The 26,122-nt window shown below is 37.5% G+C and overlaps 1 protein-coding gene across 17 annotated transcripts in view; it reads right to left on the reverse strand.

Moving 5' to 3' along the window:
* The window catches only part of SDCCAG8 (SHH signaling and ciliogenesis regulator SDCCAG8), a 235,448-nt gene that overhangs the window by 206,172 nt on the left and 3,154 nt on the right, over positions 1-26,122 (reverse strand). For 13 of the 17 annotated variants that reach the window (XR_012032860.1, XR_012032861.1, XR_012032862.1 and 10 more), the window contains exons 2-5: positions 25,880-26,040; positions 15,250-15,402; positions 14,447-14,532; positions 11,429-11,542 (exon numbers count right to left, since the gene is read on the reverse strand). Coding sequence is in view for 12 of the 17 variants with exons in the window: in XM_072830366.1 (XP_072686467.1) it covers positions 11,429-11,542; positions 14,447-14,532; positions 15,250-15,402; positions 25,880-26,040 (514 nt within the window). In the remaining 5 variants the exon portion in view is untranslated. Of the gene's footprint in view, positions 1-11,428; positions 11,543-14,446; positions 14,533-15,249; positions 15,403-22,255; positions 22,371-25,879; positions 26,041-26,122 lie in introns of all 17 variants that reach the window. The other 4 variants (XM_072830364.1, XM_072830360.1, XM_072830370.1 and 1 more) reach the window with 3 other exon arrangements.

The raw sequence follows: 26,122 nt of genomic DNA on the forward strand, positions 1-26,122 counted from the left end.
AATAAAATCTTAAAAAAATAAATTTTCTTCAGAAAGAAGAAAAATGAAACAGACTATAAGCTCATATGTACACAAAAAATAAAAGAGAGCATCACATAATAAGTGGATAAATTCTCCTTGCAGACATAATAATCTGTAATGTGTATGTGCCTAATGATAGAACATCAAAATACATGATGCAAAGACTGATAGAATTGTACAGGGAAATAGATGAATCCGTCATTTCAGTTGGAGATTTCAAAGTCCCTCTGTCAGTAATTGACAGATCCAACAGATCTTGCAGATTGGCAAAACGTTGGTAAGTACATAGTTGAACTGAACAGCAACAACCATCAACTGGATCTAATTCTCATTTATAGAATACCTCATCCAACAAGTGAATACACATTCTTCTGAAGCTAACACAGAATATTCATCAAGACATACCATATCTTGGACCTAAAAACACACCTTAACAAATTAAAAAGAATAGAAATCATAAAAAGTATGTTCTCAGACAACAGTGTAATTAAACTAGAGATCAGTAACAGAAAGATGGCTGGAACACTCCCAATATACCTGGTGATTAAACAACACTTCTAAATAACATGCAGGTCAAGGGAAAAATCTCAAGAAAAATTTTTAAAAACTTTGAACTAAACAAAAATGAAAATACATCTTACCAAGATTTGTGAGATGCAACAAAATCAGTGAAAAATATTAGAAAAGAAGATTCCAAATCAATAATCTAAGCTTCCATCTAGGAAACTTTAAAGGGGAGTAAACTAAATCCAAAGTAAGCAGAAAATAAAATAAAAATTAGAATAGAGATCAAAGAAATTAAAAATAGTAAATCAATAGAGAAAAGCAACAAAATCAAAAGCTGGGTCTTTGAAATGATCAATAAAACTGGTACAATTCTAGGCTCTAGTCTGGCTAACTAAGAAAAAAGGAAGGAGACACAAATTACTAATATCAGAAATGAAAGGGGGGGTCATCACTACAGATTCTTAAAAGGATAACAAAGGAACACCATGAACAACTCTATGCCCATAAATTTTATAATTTAGATGAAATGGACTAATTCCTTAAAAGACACAATCCTCCAAAACTCATGGAAGGAGAAACAGACTGAGTAAGTCCTCTATTTATAAAAGCAATTGAATCAATTGCTAATAACCTTTCAAAACAAAAAGCACCAGGCCTGCCATTGGTTCACTGGTGAATTACACCAGAACTTTAAGGAATAAATTATACCAATTCTCTACACTATCTTCTATAAAGTGTCCAAGAGAACACTTTCTGACTCATTTTATGAGACAAGCATTCCCCTAATACCCAAAGCAGGTGAAGACACTTTGGGAATGAAAAACTACAGACCAATAGTATATCTCAAGAACATAAATGCAAAAAGCCTCATCAAAATATTAGCAAATCAAATGCAATGATGTATAAAAAGAATTATACAACAGGACCAAATGGATTTATTCCAGATATACAAGATTGGTTCAATATTTGAAAATGAATTAATGTAATCCATCACATCAACAAGCGAGAAAAATCATTATGATCATATCAATAGATAGAAAAAGCAAGTGACAAAATCCAGTAGCCATTCAAGAGAAAAACTCTCAGCAGACAAGAAATAAAGGAAAACATTCTCAAATTGATAATCAGCATCTACTAATAACATATAGCTAATATCATACTCAATGGTGAGATTATAACTGATTTCCCACTAAGAATAAGAATAAGAACAAGGGAAGGATGTCCCTTCTCATCGCTCTTATTCAGATATCTATTCATATCTATCCTACTAAAAATTCTAGATAATGAACAAGATATGAAAAAGAAATAAAAATCACACATATTGAAAAGGAAGAAATAAATTCTTAAAAAGACATATGAGTTTTTGTTAAAAAATGACACAATTCTCTACAAAAAATCTCAAAGAATCAAAACAGCTAGAATAAGTGATTATAGCGAGGCTGCAGATTACAAGGTCAATATACAAAAAAGATTGTTCTTATATACTAGCAATAAATAATTAGAATTTGAAGTAAGAACACATTACCATTCATACCAACACTAAACATGAAGTCTGAGATATAAATCTCACAAAATATGTACTAGATCTGTACAAGGAAAACTGTAAAACCCTGAAAAGGAAATCAAGGAATACCTAAATAACTGGAAAGACATTCCATGTGCATGCATAGTAAGACTCAGTATTGTCAACATTTCAGTCCCTAACCTGATCTATAGATACAACACAATCCCAATCAAAATCCCAGCATGTTATTCTGGGGATAATCAGAATTCTGGATATTTACCAACCAATTTTAATTTATAGAGAGGGGCAAAAGACCCAAATAGCTAACACCACAACAAGGAGAAGAACAAAATAGGAAGACTGACACTACCCAACTTCAAGAATTATAAAGTTCCAATAATCAAGACAGTGTGGTATTTGCAAAAGAACAGACCAATAGATGAATGGAACAGAAAAGTGAGCCCCAAAATAGATTCAAACAAATATAGTCAATTGGTCTTTATAAAGAAGTAAAGGCAATTCAATGGAAACAGTCTTCAACGAGTGGTGCTGAAATAACTGGATATCCACATACAGAGAGAGAGAAAGAGAGAGAAGAAGAAGAGGAAGAAGAGGAAGAAGAGAAAGAAGAGGAAGAAGAGGAAGAAGAGGAAGAAGAAGAAGAAGAAGAAGAAGAGGAGGAGGAGGAGGAGAAAGAAAAAAATCTAGACAGAGATCTTATACCTTACACAAAAATTAACTCAAAATGGAGGATATATCTCAAAGTAAAACACAAAATCATAAAATGTCTAGAAGAAGAATGGGGAAAATACTGTTGACTTCGAGTTTGGCAATGATTTTTAGATAGAATATCAAAAGCAAAATCTATGAAAGAAAAAATTGGTAAGTTGGACTTTACTGAAATTAAAACCTTCTGCTCTATAAAAGACACTGTTAAGAGAATCAAAGACTAGCCACAGACTAGGATAAAAGAATTGCAAAAGACATAGCTGTTAAATGACTGGTACCCAAAATATATAAGAAACTCTTAGAACTCATTAAGAAAATAAACAACACAATTTTAAAAACAGGCAAAAGAACAGACACCACATCAAAGAAAGTATGTAAATGGAAAGTACATATATATATATATATATATATATCTTCAGGGAATTGAAATTAAAACAATAGGTACCACTACACACCTGGAATACATTAAAAATCCAAAACACTGATGACACCAAAAGCTGGCAAGGGTGTGGAGCATTAAGAACTCTCATTCATCACTGCTGAAAAAGCAAAATGGTACAGCCACTTTGGAAGACAGTTTGACAGCTTCTTACAAAACTAAACATACACTTACCATGTGATCCAGCAATTGAGCTTCTTGGTATTTACTCAAATGAGTTAAAAATTTATATCCACGAAAACCTGCACATGAATATTTATACCAGCTTTGTTCATAGTTGCCAAAACTTGGAAGCAAGCAAGATGTCCTTCAAAGTAGGAATGGATAAATAGACTATGTTATAACCATACAATAGAATATTATCCAGTGATTTAAAAAAAAGATATATACAAGCCATAAAAAGACATGGAGGAATCTTAAATGCATATTACTCAGTGAAACCAGTCTGAAAAGGCTGTGGCCTATATGATTCCAATTACGTAACATTCTGAAAAAGCAAAGCTGTGGAGACAGTAAAGATATAAGTGGTCGCCAGGGTTTGGTGGGTAGGGAAGGAGAGATGAGTAAATGGAGGACAGATGATCTTTCATCTGTGAAAGCAGCAAAACTATTCTCTTTGCTACAGTAGTGATGGATACATGTCATTCCTTTTTTTCAAAAGCTACAGAATGATACAAAGAGTGAGCATTAAGGTAAAATGTGGAATTTAGCAAATAATAATGTAATAATATTGGCTCATTAATTGAAACAAATGTGTCACACATTGATACATGGTGTTAAGAATAGCAGAAACTGCTGGGGAGGTATGAAGGGGAACTCTAGGTACTTTCCACTCAATTTTTCTGTAAACCTAAAACTGATCTAAAAAATAAAGTCTATTAATTAAAAAAACTAGTAAGATAATTCTACCAAACATTTAAAGAAGAGTTAATACTTATTCTTCTCAAACTATTCCCAACAAATAGGAAAGGAAGGAAAACTTCCAAACTGACTCTAAGGCCAGCACTACCCTGATGCCAAAACCAGATAAAGACACCACAAAAAAAGAGAACTCTGGGCCAATATCCCTGATGAACACAGATGCAAAAATTCTCAATAAAATACTTGCAAACCAAATCCAACAATACATTAAAAAAAAATCATTCACTCCAATCAAGTGGGATTTATTCCTGGGTTGCAAGGGTAGTTCAATATTTGCAAATCAATCAACATGACACACTACATTAATGCAAGAAAGGATAAGAATCATATGAGCATTTCAACAGATGCAGAAAAAGCATTTGACAAAGTCTGACACCCATTCATGACAAAAACTCTAAACAAAGTAGGTTTAGAGGGAACATGCCTCAACATAATAAAAGTCATATATCAAAACCCCACAACTAATATCCTCAATGGGAAAAAACTGAGAGCTTTTCCTCTATGGTCAAGAACAAGATAGAGATGTCCACTCTCACCCCTGTTATTTAACATAGTACTAGAAATCTTAGCCACAGCAAACAGACAACAAAAAGAAATAAAGGGCATACAAATTGTCAAGGAAGAAGTAAAACTTTCACTATTTGCAGATGATATGATACTCTATATGGAAAACCTGAAAAACTCCACCAAAAAACTGCTAGAACTGATACACAAATTCAGTAAAGTCCTAGAATACAAAATCAATGTATAGAAATCTGTTGCATTTCTATACACCAGTAATGAAGCAGCAAGAAAAAGAAATTAAGGAATAAATCTCATTTACAATTGCACTAAAAAGAATAAGATAGTTAGGAATAAACCTAACCAAAGAGGTAAAAGATCTATACTCTGAAAACTATAGAACACCTATGAAATAAATTGAAGGGGACACAAAGAAATGGAAAAACATTCCATGCCCATGGATTAGAAGAATAAATATTGTTAAAATGTCTATGCTATCTAAAACAATCTACACATTTAATGCAATCCCTGTCAAAATACCAACAGCATTTTTCAGTGAGCTAGAATAAACAATCCTTAAATCTGTATGGAACCACAAAAGACCCCAAATAGCAAAAGCAACCTTGAAAACAAAAAGCAAAGCTGAAGGCATCAAAATTCCAGACGTCATGTTATATTACAAAGCTGTAGTGATCAAAATAGTATGATATTAGCATAAAAATAGACACATAGATGAATGGAACAGAATAGAAAACCCAGAAATGAACCCGCAAGTATATGATCAATTAATCTTTGACAAAGCAGGAAAGAATATCTAATGGGGAAAAGACAATCTCTTCAACAAATAGTGTTGGGAAAATAGGACAACATGCAAAAGAATGGAACTGGACCACTTTCTTATACCAAGTACAAAAATAAATTCAAAATGGATTAAAGATCTAAATGTAAGACCTAAATCATAAAAATCCTAGAAGAGAACATAGGCAGTAACTTCTTTGACATCAGCTGCAGCAAGTTTCTTTCTAGATATGTCTTCTGAGACATATCCTGAGGCAAGGGAACAAAAGCAAAAATAAACTATTGAGACTGTATCAAAATAAAAAGCTTCTGCACAGTGAGAGAAACAATCAACAAAACTAAAAGGTAAACTATGGAATGGGAAAGATATTTGTAAATGATATATCCGATAAAGGGTTAGTATCCAAAATATATAAAGAACTTATAAGACTCAATACTAAAAAAAAAAAACAAATGATCCCAGGATGTCTGGGTGGCTCAGGTGGTTAAGCATCTACCTTCAGCTCAGGTCATGATCTAAGGGTCCTAGGATTGAACCCTGTGTCAGGCTCCCTGGCTTCTCCCTCTCCCTCTCCCCTTATCCTCCATTCATGCTCTCTCTTTTAAATAAATAAATAAATAAATAAAATCTTATAAAAAATAATCTGATTAAAAGTGGGTAGAAGACATAAATAGACATTTTTCCAAAGAAGACATAGAGATGAACAACAGATGCATGAAAAGATGTTCCACATCATTGATCATCAGGGAAATACACATTAAACCTATAATACAAAACTAAAATGAGCTATCACCTATACCTTTCAGAATGGCTAAAATCAGCAACACAAAATAGGTTTTGACAAGGATGTGGAGAAAGAGGAACCCTTTCATTGTTGGTAGGAATGCTAACTGGTGCAGCCACTCTGGAAAATAGAATGGAGGCTCTTCAAAAAGTTAAAAACAGAACTACCCTACAATCCAGCAATTGCACTAGTAGCCATTTGCCCAAAGAATACAAAAATAGTAATTCAAAGGGCTACATCCACCCTGTTTATAGTAGCATTATCCACAATAGCCAAAGTATAGAAAGAGCCTAACTGTCCATCAACTGATGAATGGATAAAGAAGATATGGTATATATATGTGCATACATACATGTATGTGTGTGTGTGTGTGTGTGTGTGTGTGTATATATATACACACACAATGGAATATTTTTCAGCCATTAAGAAGAATGAAATCTTCTTCTTCACAGACAGAGCTACAGAAAATTGTGCCAAGGGAAGTAAGGCAGAGAAAGACAAGTATCATATGAGTTCAGTCATATGTAGAATTTAAGAAACAGAACAAATGAGCAAAGGAAAAAGAGAGAGAGAGAGGCAAACCAAGAAACAGACTCTGAAGTATAGAGAACACATTGATGGTTACCAGAAGGGAGGGGGATGGGGGATGGGTGAAATAGGTGATGGGGATTAAGGAGTGCACTTGTCCTGATGAGCACTGGGTATTGTATGAAAGTGATGAATCACTACACTGTATACCTGATACTAATACACTGTATGTAAACTAACTGGAATTTTTTTTAATATTCCATTTATTTATTCATGAGAGACACATAGAGAGAGAAAGAGAGAGAGAGAGAGAGAGAGAGAGAAGCAGAGACACAGGCAGAGGAAGAAGCAGGCTCCATGCAGAGAGCCCAATGTGGGACTCGATCCTGGGTCTCCAGGATCACATCCTGGCTGAAGGTGGCACTAAACCACTGAGCCATCCGGGCTGCCCTAACTGGAATTTAAATAAAAACTTAGGTAAGTCTGGCTAGCTCAGTTGGTAGAGCATGTGACTCTTGATCTCTGGATTGTGAGTTCGAGCCCCATGTGTGGCATGGAGTTTACTTAAAATTTTTTAAATGTTTAATAAGAAAATAAAAACTTTCAAAAGTAAATTTTTAAAAAGGATATAAAAATAAAAATTATTAAAATTAAATAAAATACTAGAAATACTAAAAATACTAAAAAAATATGCTAAAAATACTAAAAAAAATATTAAAAAACTAATAAACCACTTCTAAGCCCTTAAATGTTACTTTTATTCTGCTATTCCTTTGTTAAAATGTACCAAGTCATACTCTGTCTACCTTTCAAGGCTTTTGTAATCTTCCATTTCCCTAGTTCAGCATTGTTTTAATAATTTCTAACAGACATCTTCTACTACAGGAATTTAGAATAGATGCCTTGTGGCCCCCATAAATAAACCATATTCATCCCGAATATATCCTTTCAGTGCTGCTGTTTTCACTATGGAATGCTTTCATCCTCCTGCTGATCTAAATGATCCTACTCCTTTAAGATTTTCCTCTCCCAGAAAAACATCCCCCCAAACTCTAGCTTTTAGTACCTTGCTACTCTTATTATAATTACACTTTATACTATAGAACACAGACTACATTATACTCTATAGTGTTACTGTGGTGCTCATAGGTTTTAGTATTTTTCTCAACTTGATGGTAAGTTTATTACAATTTATATTGTGGTAGAATCTGACACCCCAAAATATACCACTTTGGAATAAGAACTATTTTGAACTAAAAGCACTTGAAAACCAGCAGATACAAAAAGAGTGCTCTGACCTCTCCCTTCTTCCTGAAAGAAGGAGATAAAGCTCTCATGTGAAACATGTCCTCCTCATATCAGGAAGAAAGAAACATTCTTATCACCAGACATAGGGAATGGAGGCTAAAAGGAATCTGTGCAAACAGATCTCATTAAAATAATTCATCTTTCCTTTAGCCTTCTCATATATTTTAGTTATGTTTATACATTTCCTTCTTTGTTCAACATAAAAGCATTTAAGTTTCACCATTTCTTTGGGTCATCATCTCCTTTTGAGGGTTCTCATGTCACATAAAACTTATATTAAAACAACCCATTTACAGTTGCACCAAAAGGAATAAATCCCTAGGAATACATTTAACCAAGGAAGTTAAAGATCTACATTCTGAAAACTCTAGGACACTAATGAAAGAAATTGTAAAGATATAGACAAATTAAAAGATATACCATGTTCATGGATCAGAAGAACAAATATCATTAAAATGTCCATTCTACCCAAGGCAATCTACAGATTCAATGCAATTTCTATCAAGATACTAATAGCATTTTCCACAGAACTAGAATCAATAATCCTAACATTTGTGTGGAACCACAATAGATTCTGAATAGCCAAAGCAAATCTTGAGAAAGAAGAACAAAACTGGAGATATCACAATCCCAAATTTCAAGATTATACAGCTATAGTAATCAAAACAGTATGGCACTGGCACAAAAATAGACACATAGATCAATGGAACAGAATAGGGTCCAAAAATAAACACACCTATAATGGTCAGTTAATCTATGACAAAGAAGGCAAGAATATACAATGGGGAAAAGACAGTCTTTTTAATAAATGGTGTTGGGAAAATTGGATAGCTACATGTAAAAGAATGAAATTGGACCATATTCTTATACCATACACAAAAATAAACTCAAAGTGGATTGAAGACCTACATGTGAGATCATAAAGCTTCTAAAAGAAAAAACATAGGCAGTAATCTCTTGGATTAGCAACATGTTTATAAAAAGGTCTCCTCAGGCAAAGGAAACACTGAAATAAAAATGATTTTACATAGCAAAAGAAATCACCAAAAAACAGAAAGGTAACTTAGTGAATAGGAGAAGAGATTTGCCAATGATATATCTGATAAGGGGGTAATATCCAAAATATAAAAAGAACTTATACTACTCAACACCAGAGAAAGGAAATAATCTGATTTAAAAATAGGCAAGAGCCCTGAATAGACATTTTTCCAAAGAAGACATACACATGGCCTACAGATACATGAAATGATGCTCAACATCACTAATCATCAGGGAAAAAAAAATCAAAACCACAATGAGATATAACCTCACACCAGTCAGAATGGCTACTATCAAAATGCCAAGAAATATGAATGTTGATGAGGATGTGGTGAAAAGGCAATATTCAATCACTGTTAGTAGGAATATAAATTGGTGCAGCCACTGTGGAAAACATTATGGAGTTTCCTCAGAGAAATTAAAAACAGAAATACCATATGATCTAGTAATTTCACTACTTGGTATCTACCCCCAAAACTGACACAACTCCAAAAAGATTTATGCACCTCCCTGTTTACAGCAGCAGTCTTTAAAATGGCCAAGATATGGAAGCAACCAATGTGCATTGATAGATGAATGGGTAAAGAAGATGTAAGAAGATGTGAGTTGTGTGTGTGTGTCTGTGTCTGTGTTTGTATACATACACATATATGTATATGTATATATGGAATAGAATATTACTCAGCCATAACAAAGAATGAGACCTTGCATTTGTAACAACATAGGTGGATCTAGAGGATATCATGCTAAGTGAAAGAAATCAGACAGAGGAAGACAAGTATCGTATGATTTTACTTATATGTGGAATCTAAAAACAAAATAAAGGAACAAACAGACTCTTAAATATAGAGAACTGGTGGTTGTCAGTTGGGAGGTGGGAAGGGAGATGATGGGTAAAATAGATGAAAGGGATTAAGAAATACAAACTTTCAGTTATAAAATAAATAAATCACAGAAATGAAAAGTAGAGCACAGGGAATATAGTCAGCAATAGAGAAGTAACATTGTATTCTGACAGATGGTAACTACACTTATTGTAGTGAGCACTAAGTAATATATGGACTTGTTCAATCAATATATTGGACATCTAAAAATAATATATTGTATGTCAATTATACTTCAATAATAAAACAAATGTGTATACTTTCATCCTGTTAATCTGTTTTATGTAAATTTAATTATAAATCCCAGCAGAAAACCCTAAGAAGGAGAGATAAAACTCCCCTACAATGTCTTTTAAGTTTTACCCGTAGCATCTTAGGGATTAGCAGGAGCTTGTTAAGAAAATGAGTCCTAGGATATTGTTTTAGTCTCTTTGGTAATCCAAGAATACTTTTACAGTAATAATTGTATCCTCCAAGAACAAAGACAAAGTGACATTTTAAGATCAGGAACTTCTTTGAAATGTCAAGACAATGAAATGTCAAAAGGTGGGGTGTCTGGGTGGCTCAGTTGGTTAAGCTTCTGTCTTTGGCTCAGGTCATGATCCATGATCCAAGAGCCCTATGTCAGGCTCCCTCCTCAGCAGGGAGTCTGCTTCTCCCTCTCCCTTTGCCCCTTCCCCTGCACATACGCTCTCTCCTTCCCACTCTCTCTCTCTTTCTAATAAATACATAAGATCTTGTTAAAAAAAAAAAAAAGAAATGTCTAAAGGTTTCGGAAGTCACATATTAGACCTGGACCTTGGAAGAGTAACTAAAATGTAAAAATATAATTCATTGATATTGAATAAAAAAGGAAGAAAAACTAAGAACACATAGCTTGGAAAGGCAGAAAAGCTCTGATGGCATTAATGACATTACTGAACTGCATACAGTTGAGCAATATAACCATCCGGTGTTACAAGCTGTAGCAGACACATTTGGTTTCTTGGTTATTGTTATCCATACCCCCATGAGCCATTCTTACTCAAAGCTAAGGCAAGAACCTGTATGCTGACAATGGAGTAGACCTAGCCTGGTAGCTTAGAATCCCTGGTTGCTGCACCAGAGCTTCCCAAGGTTGACACGTGTGGGAGAGTGACCGGCATTACCATTCCAAAGCATTTGCCATCAGCTGGGCTAAAGAACAAGGAATGGAAAGCAAAATCTCTGGAACATGAGAGCACATTATCAGGATATTAGACAGTTATGAGCCACTGGGAAATTAAGCATTCAGAAATAGCAAGGTCAGGAGTATCATTCCCCAGCTGAGGAAGCCCCTGAAAATATGTCTTTACCAACATGTAAGCATGACAGCTGTTAACATACTGTAATCCCCATGAAGATTAATAATAGCAAATTTTCATATAAGGTATCATTAATACAGGCTTTCATTTAATTATGTTAAAATTTTTAATGAGAAACTTACCTTGTAGAATTTGACTTCTGCTTCTAAATGATGAATGTATTGAGACTGGTCATTGATGATAGGAACAAGATTGTATACGGTAGGCATATTGGCTTCCTCACATTCTGATGACTTCTAAGGCAAAAAACAAAAACAAATTAAGCATGTTGGGATTTAGAAAAGAATCAGGTAATATCACCTCCATATTCAACTTAGTACTGATGTTATATAAATATAGACACACTGTGGCCAATAGTATTTCTTTGTCTGACAGTCCCCCTGGACCAGGAGCCCAGCAAACAGACCTCAGAAAAAGTGATAATCCTACACTTTGGCAGCATTCCTGCATTGATTTTATTTTTTTTAATATTTTATTTATTTATTCATGAGAGACACAGAGAGAGAGAGAGAGGCAGAGACACAGGCAGAAGGACAAGCAGGCTCCCTGCAGGGAGCCCGATATGGGACTTGATCCTGGGTCTCCAGGATCATGCCCTGGGCCAAAGGCAGGTGCTAAACCGCTGAGCCACCCAGGGATCCCCCTGCATTGACTTTAATGTACACCCGACTTTCTCCTAAAATGACTGTAACATGGTTTCTAGAATCATTTATCATTCCATGATATTTTTTTTAAAGAAAAGAGGAAACCAGGAAGGGAAAATGAGTGTCAACAGTTCAATGAATCTGGAGAAAGCTCAAGATGAGACACCCAATCATTGTTTCTCAGTCTGGTAGGAATTCCTTTTTTTCTTAAGATTTTATTTATTTATTCATGAGAGACACACACACACACACACACAGAGAGAGAGAGAGAGAGAGAGAGTCAGAGACACAGGCAGAGGGAGAAGCAGGCTCCATGCAGGGAGCCCAACGTGGGACTCGATTCCGGGTCTCCAGGATCAGGCCCTGGGCTGAAGGCAGCACTAAACCGCTGAGCCACCGAGGCTGTCCCTGGTAGGAATTTCTAACAACAAAGTACCAGCAAAACTCTCCTGAATTATTCTGCCATAAGAGCTGGTACTGGATATCCACATTTCAAAAATTTAAGTAATACTATGTGGATATATTTTCCATCTCAACAGTACCTCAATTACTGTCAATAGAGCCCACATATCTCTTGTATGTCATACTGGCTACGAAAGCACATCTAAGGGGCACCTGGGTGGCTGAGTCAGTTAAGCATCTGACTCTCGGTCTCAGCTTAGGTCTTGATCTCAGGGTTGTGACATTGAGCTCTGTATCAACAGAGCATTAGGCTCTGTACCGAGTACAGAGTCTACTTCAGATTCTTTCCCCCACCCCTCTCTGCCCCACTCTGTTGCTCCCCTTCCCCTGTCACACTCACACACACACTCTCTCTTTCTCAAATAAATAAAATCTTTTTTAAAAAGATGAAAGAAAGTGCATTTAAAGTGCTTCTAAACCTTCAAATGCCCGTTATTATCCTTACAGCTTGTTATCACACCACGTGAACTATATACACTCAGAGTCTAAGTTGGATCCTTCCAATAGCTCCATATAAACAGACCTGTGTATCTGTAAAGTGTATACTGCATATACTGAACAGATGATGCTCCTGGTGAGGCTCCTCCTGCTACCCTAAATTCAACCAGCCTGTAATATCACTGCCCTGTTATATCTTTAAAATGCTAAAGAGCACGTCTGAGCATTCAACAGATTCAGCAACCTCATCTACTCCATTGAAAGTACTCCACCCACTGTGTGCTTAAGAGCACTCTAGAAGCCAGGTGACAACAGAAATACATTCACTGAATGGTGAAGTATATTAAAATTATAATTGATAGCCATAAATATTGAATAGGGGCCTGTAGTACTTTTCTCTAAAGTGGGAATTAAGCATGAAGGTTTGTGTCAGGCTGAAGTATTAATATGGGATCAGGGCTATGACATTTCAGTTGTGAATTAAGGAAAGTGATGTGTCTCCACAGTTTCTAGAATGTAGCTTGGCTATCCAACTGTCATGCACACTGAAAATGTAAGTTAGTTATTGCTACTATGACATGTTAGATTTGTGTCAAGCTTCGTAAGTTTCTAAGAATTTGAAGTATATACTCTTATTATTACAGAAATGCTATGAGGTATAATATCCTTCTAGAAAGTACATAATAAGCCCTAGACAGACCTAGACTGTTATTTTGACCATTTAAACCTGGCCAAATCCTTCCCTCATACCTATCCCTCCCTCACATCTATCTTAGGCTTTAGCGTATCACATTGCTTCAATCAGGAATAATTCACTCTGTCAAAGCAATAGTAATAAAAAACAATTTCAGAAAAAAACAGAATACAGCTCCTCATTTCATACAATTTTATAACCATGTATTTTAAGATGCAGAACAAGATTACATACTTTGGCTTTCACATTCAAAACAAACAAGAACAGCTAGAAATACAATTAAGTAAATTCTAAAAATGATAGGATATCAATATGTATAGGATATAGATAGGATACCAAAAAGAAATGGCTCTTCTTTTCCATATATTGTTCCTTTTTTATATATATTTGCCAACAATTGCAAAGTAATTTCTCCAATCTGTTTCCTCATTTATATTTTTTAAGTAAATGATAAATTTAAAACTCAGGATTCCCTTTGCCATGGAAGTCCCTCTTCCTCAGCCAAAATAATAATAATCAGAGGGGAGATCATTTCTTTTGATGCTTTATGCTATTAGAATGTCCTTCTCAGAATTTGTTGAGAACATGTACTACTAAAGCAACTTTGGAGAGTTAAAACATAGAGGGGCACCTGGGTGGCTCAATTGGGTAAGCATCTGACTCTGGATTTCAGCTCAGGTCATGATCTCACGGTTGTGAGATTGAGCCCCATGTCGGGCTCTGTGCTGAGTGGGGAGGCTGCTTAAGATTCTCTCTCCTTCTCCCTTTGCCCCTCCCACTGTTCATGCTCTCTATAAACAAACAAACAAACAAACAAACAAACAAACAAACAAACAGATTCTTTTAAATAAAAAAACATAGAAAGACAATGCTCTTGTCAGGTTGCAAATGCTGATACGTACCAGAGCAGACACATCGTGTTTTCTTGATGGAGACACCTCACTTTCCTTACTTTTTTGTTGGTGCAACAAAGCTTTGAGTTGATTGACTGCAGAGCAAACACAAGGGATTTCGTTAGCCTTACTGCAGATCCATGGCTTCTCATCACCTATCCATGCTTCTAACCACCTAACAAATATATTTTAAACATGTTGTAGGCATCAACAACTGTCCAATGGACTGAGGATCCAAAGGCAAACATGAGAAAATCTCTACCACTTAAAAGCTAAGAATCCACCAAACAGGAGAGATCCACTGACAGATATAAGAAGTTCACATGTAGATATGCAGGTGTATATGGTGCTGTCAGAAAAGGAAGCACCTAATCATGCCTGTTTTTACGGAGGAGTTAACATTGTAAGGAGAAACAGAAGATTACCAAGCAGAAAAGAGTAAGAAAAATCCCAGTCAGGAGGGATGGATGGCATGTGCAGAAGCATAAAAGCAGGGCCAATAGGTTGATGTGACTAGAACATGGTTTACCAGATGGACAGTTGGGAGGAGGATAGGAATACAAGGCTGGAGAGGTAGCTTGGAGCCATCTTGAGAAAATATTGCTAGGACATACAAAGGATTTTGGACTTCAGTGTAAGGCTTCATGAGTCAAAGAGAAAATATTAAGCAAGGGAATTGTATCAGCTGATTTGTGTGTTAGGAAGAAAATCCTACCTGCTGAGCAGAGGATGGCTTGGAGTCTTTACTGTTCAGAGTTCAATATATTCAATGTGTGTCATTCAGACTAGGGCTGACCTCCACTCACACTCACCAGCATGGCTGTGCTGCAGTTCATACCAGGCAGTGCCAGGATCCTCATCTCCCACACTGGTACTAAATGTGGGATCCAGTGCATCTTCTCCCACAGTGACATCACCTTCTTTCAGGATATACTTCAGTTGGTGAATGCTTCTATTCTGACGTTCTGCAACCATAATGTGATGAAAATCAGGGCCTGTGAAGTCTGCACATCCACATAAACACTTATTCCAACAGGCAGTTTCTAAAGGAAAAGCAATTTTTTCTCATACTTTATGGGAAAAAAGCAGAATTTTGGTTCTAGCTCACTGAGGACTGTGCTAGAGGAAGAGAGAGATAGAGTTCATGGGTCAGAGGTAAGACCTGATGATCTCTAAGGTCCCCAACGTGCCAGAGGTAGATATTCACAATAAATAGCTCTACTGCCAAGAAGGACAGAATATCCTCCCCACCTCACCCTCTCAACACTAACCTCACCCTCAGAAGGTGATCCCCTTCCCCTCCTTGCGACACAGAACCAGCAGGAGGGATTCCACTACACCAAGTTCCCACCCAGGGAAGCCTACTTGCCCCTGTGAACCAGATATCTCTCCCCACTGAGAGACTGCCAACTGCCGGGCTAGTTCTGATTAAGGCTGGAAGAGCCAAATGAAGTGCTTACAAAGCTAGCCTCTGTAATGTAGTCCTTCCTGTGTCCTGTGGGCTCACTACATACTTTTAGAAATTCTTAGCACCCGTAGGATTGAAGCTTCAACTTACTAGCACATACTTAACACTGCAGCCTAAAATGAAGTATCTTAAGGTTTATTATACTATAGTAGTTCATTTCTATAAATAGCCTCCCCCCCAAAAAAAAAAACCCAGCTTCTCCCCTTGTCCCCTCTCAAGTTGAAACTAAGTCAGTAACTTGCACTCACTGACAGAATGCAGAAGTTACAGTATGCCAGACCAGGCTTCGTTTGTTTTTTTAGACTGTTTTATTTAATTTTAAAGAGACAGAGAGCACGTGCAAACTCATAAGCACCCGCTGTGCACACATGAAGGGGGAAAGGAAGTGGGGTAGCAGGGGAGGGAGAGGGACAAGCAGATGTCCTGCTGGTTGTGGAGCCCACTCAGGGATTAATCCCATGACCCTGAGATTGTGACCTGAGCTGAAACCAAGAGTAGGGAGCTTAACTGACTGAGCTACTCAGGAGCCCCCAGGCTTCATTTTTTAAAAGCTTCTGCTTCCTCCCTCCTGGAATGCTTGTTTTTATGATCCTTAAGCCACTAAGTAGGAAGCCTGCCTACCCTGCTGGAGAGATTGTGGAGGTCCATGTGGAAACAAGAGGCCCTGGGACTTCATGGGAAAGGAGAGAAGCCCAGCCCTGCTGACAGCCCAGTGGAGTTTTGAGAGGACTTGCCAGAGGCCATCTCACTGCAATGGCATGAAAGAAACCCGAAGAACTGCCCAGCTGAGTCCAGTCAACCCAAATGCCGTTAGTTGTTGCTGTCAACCATCAGGCTTTACAGTGGTTTGTTATGCAGCAACAGGGAACTGAAATAATTATTCAGTGAAATATCCAAAAACGTTTTCAGTAAAGGATCCAAATCTTAAATTAAAAACAGAACTAAACCAATGATACTAGTGATGGTACTACTAAGATTTCTACCTTACTTTACGGATATTTTTTACATGTCTAACAACTGGAGAATCAGGCAATTAACTGGTAATTTCATTAATTAAGGTCCACTTATTTTTTCCATTTAAACTTCTTGTTTCTGCTAGTCTCTCTCTCTTTTTTTTTTTTTTCTGCTAGTCTCTTATGATTAAATTCACTGGTTCCAATCTAGAAAACATTATAACAAAAAGTTTTCCTTGTACGTTAGATTTGGGACCCAGATTTCAGTAACCCTGTTCGAATTTTGACATCTATATTTGAAACTTATTTTTTAGCCCACTGATTAATTTACCAAACATACCCATATATCTAACATGGAAATTTATGTTAGAAAAGAATGAATTTCCATTCAAATTCATCTACATCTATTATCTATTTCCTTGAAGATTTTGTTTATTTATTTGAGAGAGAAAGAGCATGTGTGCACACTACGTGGTTGGGGGAAAGGGTGCAGGGGGAGAGAGAGAAGCAGATTCTCCTGATAAGCAGGGAGCCTGACAAGGGCCTCAATCCCAGGACCCCAAGATCATGACTTGAGCCAAAGACAGATACTGAACTGACTAAGCCATCCAGGCATCCTATTATCTATTTCAAATGGACTCCACAGAAACAATCCTTAAGATCCTCAAAGGGAGATGGTACTTTCCCTAAGAAGGAACAACTCATAACAACGATGACCAATGTCATTCTTGCTCTTCTTTGACAACTCAGGTCTATTCCTTCTTATGTCCTCAGGAGAAAAGCTCCTCATCTTTGCTACCTATTTGGGAACCGTAAGAAAGCTACAAAACAACCATCTTTTTTCATTACCATTCATGGATGAAAATATATTTACAAATATACATCAAGGTCTACAGGACCTTGAGAAATAGATTTTACTTTCTCCAAGCTCATTACTTTCAAATCTTTTTTTTTAAGATTTTTATTTATTTATTCATAGAAACACAGAGAGAGAAAGAGGCAGAGACACAGGCAGAGGGAGAAGCAGGCTGCATGCAGGGAGCCCGACATGGGACTCGATTCCAGGTCTCCAGGATCACAACCCCAGCTGAAGGCGGCACTAAACTGCTGTGTCAAACTGCTGCATCACCGAGGCTGCCCCAAGCTCATTAATTTCAAAGTTTAGAACAGAAAAAGTATAACTCGGGATCCCTGGGTGGCGCAGTGGTTTGGCGCCTGCCTTTGGCCCAGGGCGCTGATCCTGGAGACCCGGGATCGAATCCCACGTCGGGCTCCCGGTTCATGGAGCCTGCTTCTCCCTCTGCCTGTGTCTCTGCCTCTCTCTCTCTCTCTCTCTGTGACTATCATAAATAAATAAAAATTTAAAAAAAAAGTGTAACTCAGTAAAAAAATAAAAAAAAATACTCCATGCTACAAAATATCTAACATAGGTTCTTCACTTACAGCAGTTCATTTTATTTCTTGATTAAAGAAAACAGGTCTTTCAGGTCAGGGTTCAACAATGAAATTTTATTACTAACTACACAAGAGATCCACTAAATTTATTGCTATATTTTTCTCCACACACTAATCCTATTTCCACACAGACCTTTCTCTGACAGGCATTTGATACTGAATACTAACCCCTTACTCATCATGAGTTTTGTTTTTGGGGGTGTTTTTTTTTTTTTTTTCTTTTTTTACTCATCATGAGTTTAAGAAAGACCCAGATAAGACACATTCCTGGTTTTAACAAAATAAAAAGGAGCAGTAGTTTTCCAATAACTTAATATTTTCTAAAGAGATTTGTTAATGGAAAAGGAAAATCAAAGTGTTACATGATTAGCAATTTAGTTCAGAGCTTTAGATTTACACACATAAATGTATGAATAAAGCACTTATCTTTATTGCGTCCATTAGGAAATAGAGGGTTTGACTAACGTTAAAAGTGTGCTCAATAGAGCTATGAAATGATTTCACTTCTAAGCAAAGGATAATCATTTATTTATACCTAATCTGACTAAAAGCTAATACGCTATATTAGGAAAAAGGGAGGAAATCTGGAAAAATGTTGCAGTTGAAAACGTCTATAGAGTACTTTTATCAGATTACAATGATGGCAGAGTTTCATGAGCCCATTTAACACCTTTTCCAATATTCTTCTTTACTCCTTTAGAATTTATGATATTCAAAGACTACGTACATGTTAAAATTACACTATGAAAACAGTTATTATGTGAAATAGTGAGCTACTGAAACAACCATCCCCAGGAAAAGTGATATCTAAGACATGAGGTTTTTTTGTTTTTTTTTTTTTTTGTGTGTGTGTGTGTGTGATCCCTGACTTCAGTTACCAGGATCAGAGAGGAAGGGAAGGAATTTGCAAGAACTGTGTTCTAAAACTAAAACTAAGGAGGTCAAGTGATATTTTTAAGTCATTTCAATAGCACATTTCAAAACACACTAAATGCTCTTCAAGTATATACATAGCAACATAATTATACACTGTAACAAACAGTTAATCCTGAGGAATAATGCTTAGATGATTCAAAACAGAGGAAACTCTATTGCTCTTCAGCTGGAACCACTGCAACTGAAGGCCCCGTAGTCCTTTTATTTTATTTATTTTTTAAGATTTTATTTATTTATTCATGAGACACACACACAGAGGCAGAGACAGAAGCAGGCTCCGTGCAGGGAGTCTGATGTGGGACTCGATCCCGGGTCTCCAGGATCATGCCCTGGGCTGAAGGCAGGAGCTAAACTGCTGAGCCACCCAGGGATCCCCCTTGTAGTCCTTTTAAAGAACACTACTCCCCACATGCAGTTATCTGCTACAAACTAGATTACACAGGAGGTTCTAGTTATCATTTCCTATCCCACTGCAACTGGGTACAGCTTTATCTGTCCGTAACCAAGAGACGGAAAGAATACTCATTTCCCCTTCTCTCCAGAGAGGACAGTAAAAGTATTTCACAATGTATCCTGATTTCTTCTCCCAACATCAACCATGGCCTGGAAATAAACTTAATTATCAATATAATACAATACAAACACAAATAGGTCCTCTGAGTCCTGCAGCATCACAAGAACATAAAGGTAAGTAAATCATATTTCTGGTTGTCTGCTATCCAAACATCAATCAGTACAATAAGCACCAAAATCGTTGGCCAATTTCATTCTCTCTTAATCATTTTTGTAGTCCAGTTCCCCCCATTCTTTCTCCCAGCTTACCATCAGGCCTCGCTTAACCAAGGTGTTTTTGAACAGAAGATAAATATGTCCCAGTCTAGGAAGGATCATCACTTATATACACACGTGAATTATTCATGCCTACGTTCTCCATCTGCACATGGAGATGCGAATGAGAATTACCCTGGCGACAGGGTGAGGGAACCACACCCCAGGCAGCACCCAGCTATCTCTGAGAAACCAGGCCATGAACCATACCTCCCCGAGGCTGAGACACAAAATGCACTGCAGTTCTCAAACCAAGCTGGGGCCAGGGCAGACAAGCAGAAAAATGAAACCACAGCAAGATAAGAGATACATGTATCTGTCCACACTTGACCGGGCCTCAGCTAGTTCGGAAGATTGCTGTTGCTGTCTATTAGAGGACTGCTAGGTAGGACAACCAAGATAAAAATGGCCTAATCCAAAACCAGACAAAGCCAGCCTTGGAAATGGCAATGACAACAGTGAAAGGGATTAAAAGTAACATGTAGAAACTAAGAAAATTTTAGAAGAAAATTCTATCATAAAAGAAAAGACACTAACAGCTGAAAAATGTGAAGTGGTTGGTGCCAGGAGTGGAAGATAATCTGAACAAGAACGTCAACATCTTAAGAAAGCAGTGGCTGGAAAAAAAGAAAGAGAAGAAAGAAAGAAAAGAAAAGAAAAGAAAAGAAAAGAAAAGAAAAGAAAAGAAAAGAAAAGAAAAGAAAAGAAAAGAAAAGAAAGAAAAAAAGCAAGCAAGCAGTGGCTGGAAGATCATTAAGATATGTGGATGTTGACAAACCAAGGAGACTGACTATATATATATGTTATGAGGGATACATCAGGTGTATTTTTAGCACCAACTGAGAGGATTTATGCACCTGTCACTTTCCACTGATAAAGAAGTAATTCTAATCAGGGTGGTAGAACACAGGTAAAATCACCAGCCAAGTACAATCTGTATCCTTAATGGTAATTACTCTCAAGGATGATTCCTGTAGAACAAAGGCTATGAGCAAGGCCTTGCTACTTCTAGGTCACAGTTTTTCAACCTAGCACTATTGATACTTGCACCTGATAATTCTTTACTGTAAGGACCTGTGTTGTGTATGTTTAGCATCAAATCTCCTACCACCACCACCACCAGCTGTGATAACTGGAAATATATCTGTACATTACCAAATGTCCCCTTGGTGGAAAAATCACCCCTGGTTGAGAACCAGTGTTTTAGATCAATAAAACAGGATAGCTAGTGTTCAAGTTTTTGATGAGTTGGGTTTTTTTTTTTCTTCAAATTTTTATTTAACTTCTAGTTAGTTAACATACAGTGCAATATTGGTTTCAGGAACACAGTGCAGTGATTCATCACTTACATACAACACCCAGGGCTCATCATAACCTATCCCCATCCCCTATCTAGCCCATCTCCCCCAACCTACCTTCCCCCATCAACCCTCAGTTTGTTCTCTACCTTTAAGAGTCTCTTCCGCAATTAATTGCACTACTAGGTATTTATCCAAAGGATACAAAAATACAGATTTGAAGGGTTACATGCTCCCTGATGTTTATAGCAGCGTCATCAACAATGTTGAATTTTGAGGAGAGACCTCCCACATTACCATGTTGTAACTATAGCCATGTCTTAATGAAAAGTGGGCAGGACAGTGAGCTATTCAGTGGTGGTGGATGGTGCATAAGCCCCAACCATCACTGCCGTGATGGGTACTACTGACCCAGCTGTTCCTACTGTAATCAGGAACTGGAAATTCATATTTAGCTTCATGTTGTTTCAAGGCCTAACATGTGAAGTAAGTTACACTTCAAAGCCATCTTTCAGAGCCAGCTTAGGTGATCTTCCTATAAATAAATACTCTAGTGAGTCTTGATGAAGAACACCCCTGACCCCACCCACCCCTGTCCATCAAGATTGCTTTAGCCCAGTTCAGCTACTTTCTCTATCTTTTGACCCCGAGAGGAGTATCACTAAGTGAAAAGGTGGGAAACCTTAACCCACACTGGGTAAGTGATCAGAGCATACATTTGTAAACATCTCAAGAGAAAATGTAATTATTCTCAGTATCTCATTAGCTTGAGAACAATTTAATCTCTTTTTCTGCCCAAGAACATGTGAAAATGCTCTTAAAATTTCATAACAGTGAACCATTGTTTTGGCACTAAATTATTTCAGGGATGACTACTTACTTGTAAAATAAATTTTTACTGGCTTTTCTTTTCTGGCCGTTAAATTTGATCCTTTGCCTTCTTTACCTCATCAGTAGTGAGAAAGAAAAAATGAGGTTCTACTAGCTTTGTTATTCTGGTAAAAGAAATGGTTATAACAATCTAAAAACCATTTAGAGCAGATAAAACACACACATAAAAAGAATATATGTACTCTAAATTTTATCAGCAAAAAAATAAACTCAAATGTGTTTACAAATTTCATTTGCATTGCCAATCCTTATTTATTAATAGCTAAACCATTCCATTTCTTTAATTTTGAGAAAAGAGAGCGGGCTGTTTCAGTCCACACTGAAATACCAAAATAATTTTCTCATTTCATGACAAATGCTTCCAGGGGTTTTATTACATTGCAGTCTATCTTGTTCTCAATGAGGCTGAGAGTAAAACAAACAAGCAAACACTCACTGTGGAGAATGTGTGTGTGTGCGAGCATGTGTGTTTACACATTTATAGTGTACATGGCAAAACATTCGGAAAACACTCAAAAGCAAAAATAAAAAGGAGAAATACAAGTTTGATGTGTAAAACTGAGAAAAAGAAGAACTTTACTTCTTACAAGTTGCACATATGTTTTCTTAAGTTTATGAAAGGTCCAGATGATAGCTCTACTGGCTGATTCAGTGACCAAGGTGTTGGCAAGTAAGAAAACAGTCTGTAGGATCTGGGGAGATGTGTCAATCATATATAAGTAAAACATATCAACATTATTGTCAGTTTTCTCAAACTCGATCAATTTACAAAGGAAAGAATCACCCCCAAATTATATATTTTCTCCCATATTCAAGCTCTCAGCTTCTGTGAACCTACTTCCACTCCTTCCTCTCATTTTTAAAAGGTAGAAACATAACTTTTTTTTTTTTTAAAGAGAGAGAGAGAGAGGGACAGTGAGAGGGAGAATCAGACTCCCCCCCTGAGCAGTGAGCCCAATGCAGCACTTGATCCCAGCACTTGATCATGACCTGAGCCAGAGGCAGATGCTTAATCAACTGAGCCACCCAGGAGCCCCAGAAATGTAACTTTTATCATTCACATGGTCCAATCAGCGTTGGCAGAAGGGATATTAGAGATGCAGGGGTCTGAGAAAAATGCCTGCAGGGGGAATGAGGTTCTCAGATATGTTTTGCTAACCAAGTATGGGAGGAAGAGAGAAGAAAAAGAAATTTGAATGTTTTAGTTTTTTTAAGATTTGTTTATTTGAGAGAGAACGCGTGTGAGTGGGCCTATGGGCATGAGGAGAAGGAAGGAGGATCTCAAGCTGACTCCCCGCTAAGCATGGAGCCAACATGGGGTTCAATCTCACAACCCTGAGATCATGACCTGCATTGAAACCAAGAATCAGAAGCTTCACTGACTGAGCACCCAGGCGCCCCAGAAATTGGAATGTTTTTACAAAAAGCATAAACTGCCCAGTTTGGCCATAAGCCTTGTGTCCTCCGTAGACTCCACCACATGTTTTGTCAACTGCTTGGGTCCTAAAGGCAGTAATTCTGTCACCTCCTGCAAACTTTTCCTTTTACAGACGAGGGAACATGAATCTAAGAACAGTTTACTAACTCACTTAAGGTGACACCAATGGTTATCAGCAAAGCCACAGTAGGGTTTCAGGGACCGGGCTCCTAGTTCTACATCCTCCACTTGGACTCCACCAAACTCTTTTGGAAATTCAGTCTAGAGCCCAGAATACAAAAATGTTGAAAGAAAAAGAGGAACTAGCTTACAAAATGTGTCTAGAAAAGAATGATGTATTCTTGTCCCAATCTAAGCTTGTTCCAGATTTCTTTATGCCCACTTAGCCAAGGGTGGCTAGGAACTAGGTGAATAGGGGAGTCATGGACACAGTGTTGTTGATACAACTGTATCCACAACCAACACTACAGCAAGACACGGGACATGATTCTGGTATTAAGAATGGAACACTGAAAAAAAAAAAAAAAAAAAGAATGGAACACTGCTTTTCTAACAAGTTCTCTTCTTTCTATTATCACATCTCTATGTTCAGGGCACAGATGTTTAAAAAGCCCGGATTCCCTTCTACAATGGCTTTTCTGACCCTTTCTTGGCTATATACTAGCTTATACCTCATGGCCTCTGTACGATGATGTGTTGGATTTAAATGAGAGAAAGGTATTTGCTACACTCTCCAGTTCCCAAGATTGTTCTCAGTCATTCTGTGGGTCTTGAATGCTAGCTGCCTACATTCACCACAAAGAGAATGAACACCTAACCATACTGCCAGGAGACCTCCCAAGTCACTTCTACTTCTAGATGAAATTTCGTGATTCCCAGGGTACTTGGGATACTTTCTCCACACTGGAAACTTTCAGATCATCTACTGGGAAGCAATAATATTACAGATCTGTGGGGCAATGAAGCCTTCTCTTTTTGTCAGAATACTTACTTTGAAGGACAGTCAGTAAATCTAATTTCTTGCAATGAGGGCACAAACAATCCAAAGCAAGAGAGACCCTTAGAGGGGATAGAGTGAATACATCTGGAAAGTGTGAGGAAGGAAAGGACGACAGGAGATTGTGGAGTCTGTCAATGGGCTCCCTCTTTCCATGGCTGTTCTAGGAGCATGGCTGTTCTAGGATCACAAGTCAAGAAGAGACAAGATTCCTACTCCAGTTTTAAAGGAAAGCAAGAGGCAGCCCGGGTGGCTCAGCGGTTTAGCTCCGCCTTCAGCTCAGGGCCTGATCTTAGAGACCCCAGATCGAGTCCCATGTCAGGCTCCCTGCATGGAGCCTGCTTCTGCCTCTGCCTGTGTCTCTGCCTCTCTCTCTCTCTCTCTCATGAATAAATAAATAAAATCTTAAAAAAAAAAATAAAAGAAAGCAAGCAGGGTGCCTGGGTTGGTTAAGCTTCCAACTCTTGGTTACAGCCCAGGTTGTGATCTCAAGGTCATGATCTCAGGGTCATGAGACTGAGCCCCTTATCAGGCTCTGCACTCAGCACAGAGTCTGCTTGAAATTCCCTCCCTCTGCCCCGCCAACCTCTCAATTAAAGAAATCTTAAAAAAAAAAAAAAAAAAAAAGCAGCTTTGATTCTGCCTTTCAAATCAGAGCTTCAAATTCTAAAATACTATATAACATTACCTAAAATTACATTTAAAGCCACCTGGGTGGCTCAGCGGTTTTAGTGTCTGCCTTCAGCCCAGGGTATGATCCTGGAGACCCGGGATCGAGTCCCACATCGGGCTCCCTGCATAGAACCTGCTTCTCCCTCTGCCTGTGTCTCTGCCTCTCTGCCTCTCTCTCTCTCTCTCTCTCTCTCTGTCTCTCATGAATAAATAAATAAAACCTTTTTTTAAAAATAAAATAAAGTAATGAGAAAAAGCTACAAAAATGGGGGACTAGCAAAGAAAATTGTGAAAGCATCTTGCATTTTTATACTGTACTTCCGGCTAAATATAAATGAAGGGATATTAATAATAATTACACGTACAGTTATTTAGGAACCAGAGGAGTAACACATGAGGAAAGACCAAGAATACTTATTAGCCTTTCTTTAAGCATGAACTAGGCAAAACATTTTGGGGACGTAATGGCAGATAGACAAAACCAAAACAAAAGAACTTCAAATTACGTTTTATCGGGATCCCTGGGTGGTGCAGCGGTTTAGCGCCTGCCTTTGGCCCAAGGCGCGATCCTGGAGACCCAGGATCGAATCCCACGTCGGGCTCCCGGTGCATGGAGCCTGCTTCTCCCTCTGCCTGTGTCTCTGCCTCTCTCTCTCTCTCTGTGTGACTATCATAAATAAATAAAAATTAAAAAAAAAATTACGTTTTATCTGATTGTATCGTAACACAATTCTCAAGTCATTAGGCGC

This window comes from Canis lupus, chromosome 6, assembly GCF_048164855.1.
Source record: "Canis lupus baileyi chromosome 6, mCanLup2.hap1, whole genome shotgun sequence".
NCBI classification, from domain to species: Eukaryota; Metazoa; Chordata; class Mammalia; order Carnivora; family Canidae; genus Canis; species Canis lupus.